Source organism: Diabrotica virgifera, chromosome 4 (assembly GCF_917563875.1).
Source record: "Diabrotica virgifera virgifera chromosome 4, PGI_DIABVI_V3a".
NCBI lineage: Eukaryota > Metazoa > Arthropoda > Insecta > Coleoptera > Chrysomelidae > Diabrotica > Diabrotica virgifera.
The window spans coordinates 159,078,389-159,093,483 of NC_065446.1; the positions used below are offsets into that span (position 1 = coordinate 159,078,389).

At 34.0% G+C, this 15,095-nt stretch overlaps 2 protein-coding genes across 2 annotated transcripts in view; one reads left to right on the forward strand and one right to left on the reverse strand.

The window, feature by feature from the left end:
* LOC126883985 (uncharacterized) overlaps positions 1-15,095 on the reverse strand; it is a 91,503-nt gene that overhangs the window by 55,456 nt on the left and 20,952 nt on the right. The window lies entirely within an intron of this gene.
* On the forward strand, positions 1,043-7,823 carry LOC126883986 (uncharacterized). Its single transcript, XM_050649758.1, has 3 exons — positions 1,043-1,601; positions 6,662-6,793; positions 7,560-7,823. Exons 1-3 carry the CDS (start codon positions 1,415-1,417, stop codon positions 7,790-7,792), a joined length of 552 nt encoding a protein of 183 aa, XP_050505715.1. The 5' UTR covers positions 1,043-1,414; the 3' UTR covers positions 7,793-7,823.

Genomic DNA, 15,095 nt, shown 5'->3' on the forward strand with positions numbered 1-15,095 from the left:
GCTTAGCATATCCAAAGAACTCAAAAGAGCGTCGTGCCGGATTCCTCGAGCTTATCCGCGTGGGTGATTTTTATCACAATTGCAATGTATTAGCTACCAAAACTGGAGAATTAATACTTATGCGACAGCCAACTAAAAATGAAGCAAAATTCGTTAAACATTCTGAATATGGGCCGTGCCCTAATTGTTTGGGCTTTTGTCTGAAAAAACATCTATGGCACCATATCAAATATGTTTGCACAGAAAAACTGAACAGCGAGAAATATTCAGAACCGAAGCATGTTATATCTGAAAGTAATGCATTGATACATGATATTCATGGTTTCGGATTTACGAAGGATTTTTATCAATCTATAGTGAATAGTTTTATCCCAGACCAGATTGGTGAAATAGCAAAAAATGATCCATTAATACTAAAATATGGATCAATGCAGTTTGAAAAGTATGGCAAAACGCAAAATGAGTTAATACGTCAAAATATGAGACAGTTGGCACGTTTAACAGTAGCTTTAAGAAAGCTAAATAAAAATCCATTACAATCATTAAGTGACTTTCTTGTTCCTGAGAAATTTGACATAATCGTTCAAGCTACAAAGGAGGTCAGCATCACTACAGTTGATGACGAAACATCGAGGCCACAATTTAAAATTCCGAGTTTGGCGCTCAAAATTGGGTATAGTTTACAGAAATGTATATCAATAGAGAGGGGCAGTGCTTTACGATCTGGGAATGTAAAGTGAAATAAATCCTTGTCCTCCTTTATGCAGCTTATGAAATTAGAATGGAATGTTCGGATATCGTCAGGTGCGGTTGCTACACTAAACAAGAGAAAGATGAATGCAGCACAATTGCTGCCAATAACTAACGATTTGCTCAAGCTGAACAAATATATAGATACTTATATTTTGTCAGCTAAAGAAGAAATTGAAAGTGAAGAGAGAAATCACAAGTCCTGGGTAAGGCTTGCTACTCTAGTTTTATCCCGTATCATTCTTTTTAACAAACGACGCTCCGGAGAAGCGGCACGGATCAAGATGAGCGATTATATTAACAGACCAAGGTGGGAAGATCAAAGTACAGATGATATAAAGGAATCATTGACACCAATTGAGCGCAAGTTGGCCGATACTCTAACTGTCGTTGAAGTAGAAGGAAAGAGAGGAAGAAAAGTTCCAGTAATTTTGACGCCCATAATAAAAGAGTCTATCGATTTGCTGATTCGACACCGGTATCAGTGTAACATTTCTTCGCAAAACAAAAATACATTTTTGCGAGATCAAATCCATCATTAAGCCACCTCAGAGGTCATGACTGCTTGAATAAGACATGTGAGGAAGTACAACTTGAAAACGCGTCACTGATCAGTGGAACAAAGCTAAGGAAGTATGTAGCGACGGTTTGTCAGTTGTTCAACATGTCAGAGAATGAATATGATTGGCTGGCAAGACATTTAGGACATGACATAAGAGTACATAGAGAATTTTACAGATTGCATGAAAGTGCAGTAGAATTAACTAAAGTCAGCAGGCTACTGATTGCTGTAGACAAAGGTGAAGCCAGCCGATTTGCCGGAAAACGCATTGAGGATATTTCCATAGAAGGTAAGAAAACTCTCAACATGTTGAAATTCTTAATTTGTCCACCTTAAGGCATTTGTGAAATATTCATGGGGTTAAAGTTCATAAATGGCTACACAAAATAAAATATTGCTGAAAATAAGTATTTGGCTAAATTTAATAAAAATTAGCTAATTATTAGGATTTTTAATAATTTCACTTTGTAAAATATTTTTGTTTTACAATAACTCAAATTTTAAGTTAATCGCATCCATGAAAATTTTGAATTTAAGGCTGTTTTATCGGTGCACCAAAACCTAGGGACAGTGTTTTCTCTGTTATTTACCGACAGAATGTCTCGAAATTTGGACACGTTATTCGAAATTATGTTGCCTTTAAAATGATGGTTTTACTTTTTTTATTTTTTTGAAAATTCTGTTGAAAAATTAGATTATAATCTTTAACGTTCTATTATAACCAAACTTTTTACTCCCATCACTTGAAAGAGTTTTTTTTTTCTGTAATCGTTGATTTTTGTTTCACCTTTCTGTGTCCAGTAATAATCGAGAAAAGCGTGTTCCAACTTTGAAGAAAATTTGCTAAAAATATTGAAATCTAATAATGAAACGTGTTCGCAGCATTGGTGCTTAGTTTCATCGTTATCGCCTTCGTGACGACAAATCTCATGAACGTACGGTCAGTCGGTCAGTTCGCTTGAATTAGAATCCATTTCCAGTTATTCATTCTTGTATTTTCTTCATCAACTTGCTTACTTAGTGTTTACAGTTTACAGTATTCTTAGTTATTTTGAAAATATTAAACTTATTTAGTTTACGGGTATTTTTAAGTACTTAAAATATTATTAGTTTAGTAGTATAAGTTACAAGTTCTTTAGTTTACGCGTATTTTTAAGTATTACATTAGTTTAGGGATATAAGTTGACAAGATAAGAAATGAGTCCCAGGGTGTTTTAAAATAAGACAGAAAATTATACTACTATCCACGATTTGTGTTTTATTCATCAATTGGATACTTTTCTTATGTAACTGCAACCTATAAATATATTAAAATGATGTACCTATATGTTACCGGCCAAACCCGATTTCAGGACAAACTAGTTTTGCCTAGGCCAAACTACTTTGTCCTAACCGCCTAGGATAAACTAGTATGACCTAGGTCAAACTAGTTTATCATATCACGCGTAGGCTAAACTAGTTTATCCTGATATAAATAAACACACTTCAGGCCAAACTAGTTTAGCCTAGGCCAAACTAGTTTATCCTGATATAAAGACGCACACTTCAGGCCAAACTAGTTTATCCTGATATAAAGACGCACACTTCAGGCCAAACTAGTTTATCCTGATATAAAGACGCACTTCAGGCCAAACTAGTTTATCCTGATATAATAAAGATTCACACTTCAGGATAAACTAGTACGGCCTTCTTCTTATTCTTCTTGTAGTGCCTATCCGTTTCGGATGTTGGAGATCATCATGGCAATCTCTACTTTTCTCACTGCTGCTCTGAAAAGACTTGTAGTGGTTGTGTTGAACCACGTACGTAGATTTTTCAGCAAGGTGTTAAATGAAAGCTTATAATCCAAGGATGGTACTAAAAGTTAGAAATTTGACCTAGGCTGTCTGTCTGTCGGTCTGTCCGACCGCGAATATAACTGCTCCGTCACTATACCAGGTAGGATGACAAATGAGGTGTCAAATGAAAGCTTATAATCCAAGGATGGTACTAAAAGTGACAAAATTTACCTAGGCTGTCTGTCTGTCGGTCCGTCCGACCGCGAATATAACTGCTCTGTCACTATACCAGGGAGAATGAAAAATGAGGTGTCAAATAAAAGCTTATAATCCAAGAATGTTACTAAAGCCCAAACTAGTTTGGCCTGAAGTGAGCGTCTAGAACCGGAAGTCCTAGAACAAAGGAACCCGCAGAAACTTTATGGGAAATGGCTCTCTGTCAAATGCTCTGAAACTTAGGATTGTGGTAGTTCTTGATGTGTAGAACAAAATACTCAATGGGCGCGTAGCTCCAAAAAATCATGGTTTTAAGATATAAGCCACTGAAGTTATATGTACAATGAGGACGTTTGAGTTGGAATAAATTCATTTTCTCGAGAATGGGCGACTCTGGAGATAAATTACGAATCAGGTCAATTTTTATTTTTAAATTATAATTTTTTGGCATATATATCATACTAGTGACGTCATCCATCTGGGCGTGATGACGCAATCGATGATATTTTTAAATAGGAATAGGGGTCGTGTGATAGCTCATTTGAAAGGCTATTTAATTCTCTATTTACTAATATAAACATCAACATAATCATTTATACAGGGTGCCCATGTTTTTTTAATTAAATTAATTGAGACAAAAACAAGAATGTATATAATTTATTTAATTCGAAATACATTTTACTGCTGTCCGAAAACAGAAAAAAATGTTTATAAAAAATTCCATATTAAAGCTGCCACCCACCTACCTCTTAGCAGTTTGAACATTTAATTTAAGCGAAAGGCAATGTTTATTTTTCAAATTAACATTTTTTTCTGTTTTCTGACAGCAATAAAATGTATTTCGAAATAAATAAATTATATACATTCTTCTTTTTGTCTCAATTAATTTAATTAAAAAAAGTTTTGGCCACCCTGTATAAATAATTATGTAAATGTTTACATTAGTTAATAGAGAATTGAATTACCTTTCAAATGAGCTATCACACGACCCCTATTCCTATTTAAAAAAAATCAACGATTGCGTCATCACGCCCAGATGGATGACGTCACTAGTATGTTATATACGCCAAAAAATTATTATTTAAAAATAAAAATCAAGCTGATTCGTAATTTATCTCCAGAGTCTCCCATTCTCAAGAAAATGAATTTATTTCAACTCAAACGTCCTCACTGTACCTATAATTTCAGAGGCTTATATCTCAGAACTATAATTTTTTGGAGCTACGCGCCCATGAAGCCTTTTGTTCTACATATCAAAAACTACCAGAATCCAAAGTATCAGAGCGTTCGACAGAGAGCCATTTCCCATAAGGTTTCTGCGGGGTCCTTTCTCACCTTAAGTACCAGCCTTGGATTATAAGCTTTCATTTGACACCTCATTTGTCATTATATCTGGTATATTGACGGAAGAATTACATTCGCGATCGGACAGACAGCCTTGCTAAGATTTCTCACCTTTAATAACATCTTTGGATTATAAGCATTTATTTGACACCTTATTTTTCATTCTACCTGGTATAGTGACGGAGCAGTTATTTTCGCGGTCTTAGGGACCGACGGACAGACAGCCTATCTCAAATTTCTCACCTTTGGTACCATCCTGGGATTATAAGCTTTCATTTGACACCTTATTTGTCATTCCACCTAGTATAGTGACGGAGCAGTTATATTCGCGGTCGGACGGACAGACAGCCTAGGTCAAATTTCTCACTTTTAGTACCATCCTTGGATTATAAAGGACGTAATTTTGGAATTCCCCGCATGTAAAAGTCCTTACATGTTCGTCAAATTACTTTCGACTCGGCTAAATTAGTGTAGGCTAGGCCGTACTAGGCGAAGGATTTCCTGGCTGAAAAATCTACGTACGTGGTTCAACACAACCACTACAAATCTTTTCAGAGCAGCAGTGTGAAAAGTAGAGATTGCCATGATGGCCGCCAACATCCGAAACGGATAGGCACTACAAGAAGAAGAAGAAGAAGGCCGTACTACTTTATCCTGAAGTGTGAATCTTTATTATATCAGGATAAACTAGTTTGACCTAGGCCAAACTATGTGACAAAAATGTGATAACTCTTTTTAAAATATTATCTACGATAAAATCAATCTAAAAAGGTATTCCCGACAAAACTAATTTGAATGGAGAATAATGCATTTTGTTGTCATTAAAATACTTGTCCGCCGGCGCCACTGAGTAAAGATCAAATTGTCGGTCGCACTCCCTACTTCAAATCAATTTCAAGTTTGTGTCTGACGTAACCAGTCTGGGAAAGTAAGTGATACGTCCATTTAAAATTGCAATGGGCTTCAACTGATAAAACAGCCTTAAATATCCTGAACATATTATGTATTTTCAAACTGTCATTAACATTTTACTTTTCATTTTATTACTTGATTGTTTTTTAAAATCTCGAAGTTTGCAATTTTGGCATTTTTGTCCAACAGTTTTACCATTAGCAAAACCAGCTTATTGGATAGCCAGACACGTGTTTCGCTCATTATGCTAATATCTTCAGGAGACAAGTTTTGTAATCCAACATCACATATATATTTTTGTCCAAACTTCACCTATTCAACTTAAGTATATTCATACTTGCGAATCATCGGAACACTTTCTATTTCACATATTATATAATCGGGAACTTAAGACACAAAACGGTATAAAGTGTTGCTCCACTTCGCTCACATTGAACAAAGGTTGCGTCCTTATTTGTACGTATTGCCTTAGGTAATTATGTATAATTTCTTTCCACTTTAACTTTAAATATTAGCTTACTATACTAGTTGTTAATCTTCACTTTCCCGATAGTCGTCAATTAGTGCCGTAAAGCCAATAATCACCTGTCTCCATCTAATCATAACGAAGTTTTGCAGTGTTTTCTCAAACATTTAATAATATTCCTTGTATCGGCATCTAAGTAAGATTAATTTAATTTGTATCATTGAAATATTTATATAATTAAATGGAATTTAACACCAAAAAATTGGACATATATAATACTGGGATAATTGCTACATATTTTGTACCAGACAACACCCTACTACGGGTTTCGGCATTTAGTTTGCCATGTACCGTTGACCTGAGGCTGCATAGAAAATTATAGTATGCGAATCCGGTCGTCGGTGATGGAATAAATTGATTGTGAGTAAATCCTTATTTCTCTTTACCTAAATTGAAATGGACCCAGATAGGCAAAATATTCAAGATTAAAAAAAAATGTTTATTTTCAATACCCTAATATTTTGTATATAAGAATATTTCACATTGCGTTATGTAGGGGAATTAATTTGTATATTTAGAGCAAATCTAGCTTATTTATAAAATAAATATGTTCTTAAATTTACTATTCTCTAGATTTGCCGTATTTGGAGGACGAAGCAGATAACATTGAACCAGAAAGTGAGGACGAAAATATTGAAATAGATCCAAATAATGTAGCGGGAGTGCCTGAAGAACAAACAACGAAAAGACGAATCGCAAAAAAAGGTTAGTTACACTTTACAGAATTGAATTAATATTACGGCCTATCATTAAGGTGATACAGTAGCGATCAACAGGTAGCAAAAACGCGTTCCAAGATTGCGGCTGTAATTCTGAATATTTTTTCGAGATATTTGGCACACGTATTCGTAATATAATAAAGAATGACGGTACAGACCCCAATTTGAAAAATATATTAATATGTGGAAATTACTCTGTAATTAAATAAAATATTTAAAAAACGAGCCTGTACCGCCATTAAGAAGAACAAAAAAATACACTTTCTTCAAATAAACTTTTTTATCCGATGCCTAGATTTTGTGTCATTTTGGAACTACTAAAATTTTTTATTTCATTAGTAGTTCCAAAATGACACAAAATCTAGGCATCGGATAAAAAAGTTTATTTGAAGAAAGTGTATTTTTTTTTCTTCTTCTTAATGGCGGTACAGGCTCGTTTTTTTAATATTGTATTTAATTACAGAGTAATTTCCACATATTAATATATTTTTCAAATTGGGCTCTGTACCGCTATTCTTTATTATATTACGAATACGTGTGCCAAATATCTCGAAAAAATATTCAAAATTACAGCCGCAATCTTGGAACGCGTTTTCGCTACCTGTTGATCGCTACTGTTTCCTCTTAAGTAACATTTTGTATATATGGTTACGTGAAATTGGCCTGCTATTTTGGGAGATACTGTATGTGTTTAAATTGTTTTCATTATTAAAGGTAATAATACTAATACTAATTCCAAAATTATGTTTCAGTGTCACCTATACGGAAGAATAGAAGAGAAAAGATAAATTGGTCAAAGGAGGAAAAGTCAGCAGTCCTCATATTTTTCAGAGTGAATATAAAAAAAGGAATTGTTCCTAATAAAGAACAATGTATGCAATGTATTGTCGATAATAAAGCTACATTGGAAAGAAGAAATTGGAAGAATATTAAAGATTGCGTTTATAATGAAATTAAAGCTTGCAAAAGAAGAAAAAAACATTAAATTTTATATTATATCAACTGTCAATAAAAAGTATAAAATATAATGTTCTTTTTACTATGCGTAGAAATAAATATCTATCACACTATGATGAACTAAGTACAAAAAATCGTAATAGGAACCAAAAGAGTATCTATACCACAGACAAAGGTAAAATAGTAACTTGTTCCTACAACAAACGTGGCAACATGGCCTCTAAACACACTGTATAAAGAGCCATAATTATGGAACCCCGAAACACAGAAATTTGTTACGGGTATATTTGTGGCATCTTTTATACACAGTTTCTGATTACAAAATAATTATGGAATCCGGTGCCACAATTATATTGGACGATATCTTTCATACCATGGAGTGTAACGAAGTGAATCCTATCCATAAACACTCTGCACAAAGGGTGTCAGTATCATAGTATGTTTACTCCCATGTGCCACAATTGAGGATGTAGTATGCGATGCCACAAATATTGCGGAACGTGTATGTGTGTGTGTGTGTGTGTGGTGTGTGTGTGTGTGTGTGTGGTGTGTGTGTGTGTGTGTGTGTGTGTGTGTGGTGTGTGTGTGTGTGTGTGTGTGTGTGTGTGTGTGTGTGTGTGTGTGTGTGTGTGTGTGTGTGTGTGTGTGTGTGTGTGTGTGTGTGTGTGTGTGTGTGTGTGTGTGTGTGTGTGTGTGTGTGTGTGTGTGTGTGTGTGTGTGTGTGTGTGTGTGTGTGTGTGTGTGTGTGTGTGTGTGTGTGTGTGTGTGTGTGTGTGTGTGTGTGTGTGTGTGTGTGTGTGTGTGTGTGTGTGTGTGTGTGTGTGTGTGTGTGTGTGTGTGTGTGTGTGTGTGTGTGTGTGTGTGTGTGTGTGTGTGTGTGTGTGTGTGTGTGTGTGTGTGTGTGTGTGTGTGTGTGTGTGTGTGTGTGTGTGTGTGTGTGTGTGTGTGTGTGTGTGTGTGTGTGTGTGTGTGTGTGTGTGTGTGTGTGTGTGTGTGTGTGTGTGTGTGTGTGTGTGTGTGTGTGTGTGTGTGTGTGTGTGTGTGTGTGTGTGTGTGTGTGTGTGTGTGTGTGTGTGTGTGTGTGTGTGTGTGTGTGTGTGTGTGTGTGTGTGTGTGTGTGTGTGTGTATGTGTGTGTGTGTATGTGTGTGTGTGTGTGTGTGTGTGTGTGTGTGTGTGTGTGTGTGTGTGTGTGTGTGTGTGTGTGTGTGTGTGTGTGTGTGTGTGTGTGTGTGTGTGTGTGTGTGTGTGTGTGTGTGTGTGTGTGTGTGTGTGTGTGTGTGTGTGTGTGTGTGTGTGTGTGAAAAAATGGCTTGGATGCGAGTCCGTTAGCCACAGATTTTAAAAGAGGAGTGAAGAAACTTGCCAAGTGGTAACGATTACGTTCATTTGAGATGCTAATTAGAGGTGATTTTCCCGATTTTTTTCCCGAAAAGCAAAAGTCTGCTCAAACATTATATGACATCATATACTGTTTTTCAAAATTAACTGAGTGGAAAAATTAAATTTAGTTAAGTAAAGTTGTGATATTGTGATGAATTCATCACATTATTGAGCAGAATTTTGCTTGTAAATTTCAGTTTGTACTAATGAATGTATTACAACTCATTAACCTTTATTTACAAATTAGAACTCACAATCAACTATTTTAATACCTGCATATTTCAATATACCAATTTAAAATTAAATTCTAATGCTCTTTCGTTAAAAAAATTTTCGGATGACAGATAAAACATCCACCTAACTTCCTTTGACATCTTGTCATACATTTCTGACACCAAACTGTCTAATATTCAGTTGGTCGTTAACCTCTCACTAGAACACAAGTACCTTGTGCAATTTTCGAGCAAGGATAAAATACATTCACATGTGATCTTTAAAATCTTAAGACATCGACTTTATGTCGACTACTTTTTAATATAGAATGTAACAATAATGTAATTTAGAGGTTTTTACACCTATTGAAGTGGCTTGTTACAATTACTTGTACACTGGACGTAAGAAACCACAATTTCTTATTTTTTCAACTGTCAAAATTTCACCCTTTTGCTTTTTAATCTTAGTGGTTCACTTATTTCCAGGTTTACACTGGTGATGGTCAGTTTGACCGAAAACGTTTTGTACTTCCACTCCTTTGCGGATAAATTTTAAGAATTTTTAATAAATTCATATGCCTACATACAACAGAAGTGTTTACTTCATTCCACGTTGTTATATTTTAAAAACATTTAGGAGAAATTATGTTACAGTAGGTAACAAATATTTTAACGGATATTATTTTGGATAATATATAAATAATTTAAATAAATGAAACGATTGTGAAATAATATGGACACAAACTCGGTGAAGCAATAAGTGGAAAGCTTATTAGATTTGGCTACAAATTTTGGCATTTTTGTGGAAGTAGCAGTATTCTTATAATTTTGACTAAGATCAACAGTAGTACTTGATACGTTAGATTGCATTTCTGAATATGCAAGCCACTGCGTATGTTTTAATAATTTATTTATTTCATTTATAAACATGTGAATACCAAGCAACACGAACCTTACGGGAAAATAGATTAGCAAAGTGTCTTATACAATATACAAAAACTCTTGGAAAGAAGCTCGGGGGGTCGTATGCTATTTGATTTGACATGAGTGAAGAGATACATTTGTAAAATAGAACGATATTAAGCGTGTTCTTATAGCATTTAATAGTATGTATACAGCCCAACTTTATGCCATCCTTCAAGCACTGATAAAGGATAATACATGTAATAAGGCAGTATTTATTAATTCCGACAATTCAGCAGCGGTACCCAAAACATCAGACTGGTCGCTTTGTGGTCTTTATTAGGTATTGTCAAAAAAAAAAGAACAAACATCCTACTTGGATTCCATGGCATGTATTCTAGGAAACGAAGAAGCAGATTTCTGTGCTAGAGGTGCAGAGGACAATAGGGATTGACATTTTATTTTATTTTTCCAAATAAAATAGTAAAGCGAGTGAAGACAAACAAAGAATCTTTCCGACAAGCTAAAAACAAGCTAAAATTTTTTTTAGACATATTGCATTTAAACTTGCGATATGCTAGAGGTACATACAGGGTGATTGATTAGCGGGGTATGAGTTTCATATTTCAAAATTAATTAGAATGTTACAGGGTGTTCGATAACATAATGGCAGACCAAACTTATATTTTTTTTAAATGAAACAAGGTATTTTATTTTATATTCGAAATATTCTTAACTTCTCCATTACAAAAATATAAAGGTTTGTTATGTTATACATGGTATTTACAAAGTTATAACCAATTTTATATGTAAATCATAACAAGTTCAACTCACTGTATAAATAAAAATAAGCACAAAAGCAATGGTTTATTGATGCCATATTTTTTATTTATTGTCAAAATTGTCATAAATGATTGATACTGCTAATTTTCTTTATATTGAATACAGGGTGAGTAAAAATGCAAGTACATTATTTCTCAGTAATTTTAAATAAAACACCCTGTATTTTATATCACTATCGAAAAATACCATTACCGTACTTTAATTTTTATATAACATTCTCTATGACTAAATTTATTAGTTTTCGAGATATTTTCATTTTTCGGAGCAAATTATTAACTACGGGTCTAAATCTTTCCAAATTTTAAGTAAACCATGACTGAATTGTCTAAAACTAACAATTTACGATTACTGATTATCAATCTGGCAATAAATGTAACAATATAATTAGAAATAAATTTTACAAAAAAAACACAACCACAACATACAACATTTGTTAAACAATTAAAAACTAAAATGAATAACCATTTTCAATTTCGTTGCAAAACGAAAATACAGCCGAACCATATTCCAGTCCAATCAGAGAGTGCATCAAGCACCTCTACCGGTTTCGAAACTTATTAGTCTCTCATCAGGAGGCACATATGTTGCTCTCCCTGATCCAACCAAAACAAACCCCAGCGTGCAGTCCCGGATTGCAACGAACGAAATGGCATAGATGCCCTAGCGGCAACTGCTACAACAAGACTAAGTTTTCACTCTAATGCCATTTCGTTCGTTGAAATCCGGGACTGCACGCTGGGGTTTTGTTTTGGTTGGATCGGGGAGAGCAGCATATGTGCCTCCTGATGATAAGTTTCCTAATAAGTTTCGAAACCGGTAGAGGTGCTTGATGCACTCTCTGATTGGACTAGAATATGGTTCGGCTGTATTTTCGTTTTGCAACGAAATTGAAAATGGTTATTCATTTTTGATTTACATTTACTCTGATTGGAGTACGAAGGGAACCATTCTCGTTGGAACTTCACCGCGCTGAGCAGATGGGACGTGAATTGTAAATTGTAGAACTCCCTCATCTTCCTTAGTCTCAGCATCCGTATGGCTTGCATATTGTAGAAGCCTCGGAGGTGTAACCAGAGAAGGTTCTCAATGTTTTCATTCTAGTGGGGTGTACGATAGCATTATGTTGTTTTATATGCCATTAGAGTGAAAACTTAGTCTTCTTAATTAAAAACTACTTTTGTATGTAAATGTAATAAATAAAGAACGAAAAATAATTTATCAGTAAAAAATTTTACAAAATAAACGAACACAAAATACAACATTTTTGAAAAAATTAAAAGCTACTTTTAATAAAATATTTTAAATATTTAATTACATAAGTTGTTCAAAATGACCTCCTAACACATTTATGCATGCCTAAAAAGGGGCATTGAATGAGCTACTTACACTTCACTACGAAGCATTTGTAAATTAACACTTCAAAATACACTTTGTATTCTCTTTTTCATCTTATCTCTTGTTGTTGGAGGCATTTTATAACCTTCATTCTTAAAGTAACCCCAAAAAAAATCGGCCCAGTTTATTAAATTCTGGTAATCTGGGTGGCCACGCTACTGGTCCATGGAAAAATGAAAATATCTCGAAAACTAATAAATTTAGACATGGGGAATGTTGTATACAAATTAAAGTACGGTAATGGTACGTTTCGATAGTGATATCAAATACAGGGTGCTCTATTTAAAATTACTGAGAAAATAATAAACTTGCGTTTTGACTCACCCTGTATTCAGTATAAAGAAAATTAGCAATATCAATCATTGATGAAAATTTTGACAATAAATAAAAAAATATGGCATCAATAAACCATTGCCGTTGTGCTTATTTTTATTTATACAGGGAGTTGAACTTGTTACGATTTTCATATAAAATTGGTTATAACTTTGTAAATACCCTGTATAACATATCAAACCTTTATATTTTTGTAATGGAGAAGTTAAGAATATTTCGAATATAAAATAAAATACCTGGTGTTCCATTAAAAAAAAAACATAAGTTTGGTCTGCCACTATGTTATCGAACACCCTGTAACATTGTAATTAATTTTGAAATATGAAGCTCAAAGTTGGCTACAATTTTTGTTATTAACCTTTATCGATATCTATTACTATAACGGATCTACGGAGCTTTACCCCACTAATCAATCACCCTGTATAGTTACGCAGAATTACAAAATCTTCTGAAACTTACATCTCTGGCAAACCGTAGATTGTCAGGTGACTTAATTTTTTTGTTTAAAGTTATATCCGGAATTGTTGGTTCAGAAGAACTGTTATCCTTGTTTAGATTTCGTGTGCCTTTTAGCCAAGCCGCACACCAAAGAAACATGAAACGAAAAACATTAAACATGAAATGAAAAACATGTTTCATGAAACTAAAACACTGCTAAACAAATCTCAAAGTCCGCCTACCAATGAAACGAGTGTGATTCATGCTCATGACACATTTTTATTTTCGGAGAGTTTCATAAAAGGCCGGACGTATATTTGTTTAGCAGTGGTTTATTTCCATGAAACGTAATTTACGTTTCATGTTTCTTTGATGTGCGGTCGGGCTAAGAGTTACAAGGAACAATGTTTTGTTTGCCCCTAATAATCATATAACCAATTACGGATACCATGCTCCATTGCCACGGCCCATGAGATTGGGTAATTGTTATAATCTAGATGTAACAGGGGGTTCTTTAGCGAAATTTCTTAGACAGGTGGACAATCTACTATAGTATTTTTACTACAAAAGCGATATTACGTAGGTCAAAATTTCTGACGTAAGAGAACTGTCAAAACATTAGAATGTGACTTTTCATTATTGCCAAATTTATTATAAACATGGCAATAATGAAAAGTCACATTCTAATGTTTTGACAATTCTCTTACGTCAAAAATTTTGACATACGTAATATCGCTTTTGTAGTAAAAATACTATAATTTGACTGTTTGTCATTCAATACTGTTTGTTTTAAATATCAAATATTTCTATATGTTCTAATTCAGGGGTGGTCAAACTGCGGCTCGCGAGCCACATGCGGCTCTTTGAAGGATTACTTGTGGCTCTCGATTGTACCCGAGTTATTTTTCAATTTTGTATTAGATATGATTTAAAAAATTATTATCGTTCCATAATATGTGTTTCAAAATGTCTTTTAATTTACTGACAACAAACATGAAAGACTTTGTAACAAATTCCATTTCCATCCAAGATAAGAATGATATGACACATCGAAAACTGCGCTAACGAACATTACATAAGAGTGGCGCAATGTAAAAGTCAGTAATCAACCGAATCCAGACCGATTTTTGTATAACTCTTGCTACAGATGTAATTTGTATTAGGTACACATTTTGCATTTATTTAAGTCATTTTACTCGACTTAGAAATTTTTTTTTACCATATTATACTAGAAAAACTTAACGAGTAGGTATATAAAAAAGCCGGAAGGAATATTGACCGAACTCCAAAATAGATTTGAAGACTTAAAATATGTTAAATCGTCTCTTCATTTTTTTTCCGAATTTATTTGAAATGAACATAGTTCATAAGGTGAATTTTTTATTGTTACCAATATATGGCCCAAACAACATCTGGAGAATTAAAATTGATAGAGACGCAAGAAGATCAAGCTCGAAAATAAAACTATAAGTCGACGCCGAATACCGAATTTTGGAAATTTGTACCAGAATCCAAGAAGGTACCCTAAAAAAGAATGCTTGTCGAATTATGTCCATATTAGGAACAACGTACTTGTGTGGACCATTTTATTCCATTTTATAATTCGTGAAATCCTAACACCGATCAATATTACCTAACCAGCATCTAAAAGAATTACTGAGAAGTCACATATTAATCACCAAATTCTAAATAATTATCAAAAGAAGGAAAACAAAAATGTAATTAAGTTTAAATATTTCGTAATTGTATTTCGGTTTTCAGTAAGTAAAAGTTCTGTTAAAAAATTGTAAATACCTTCTCTACATAGATACTTTTTGAATAAGTA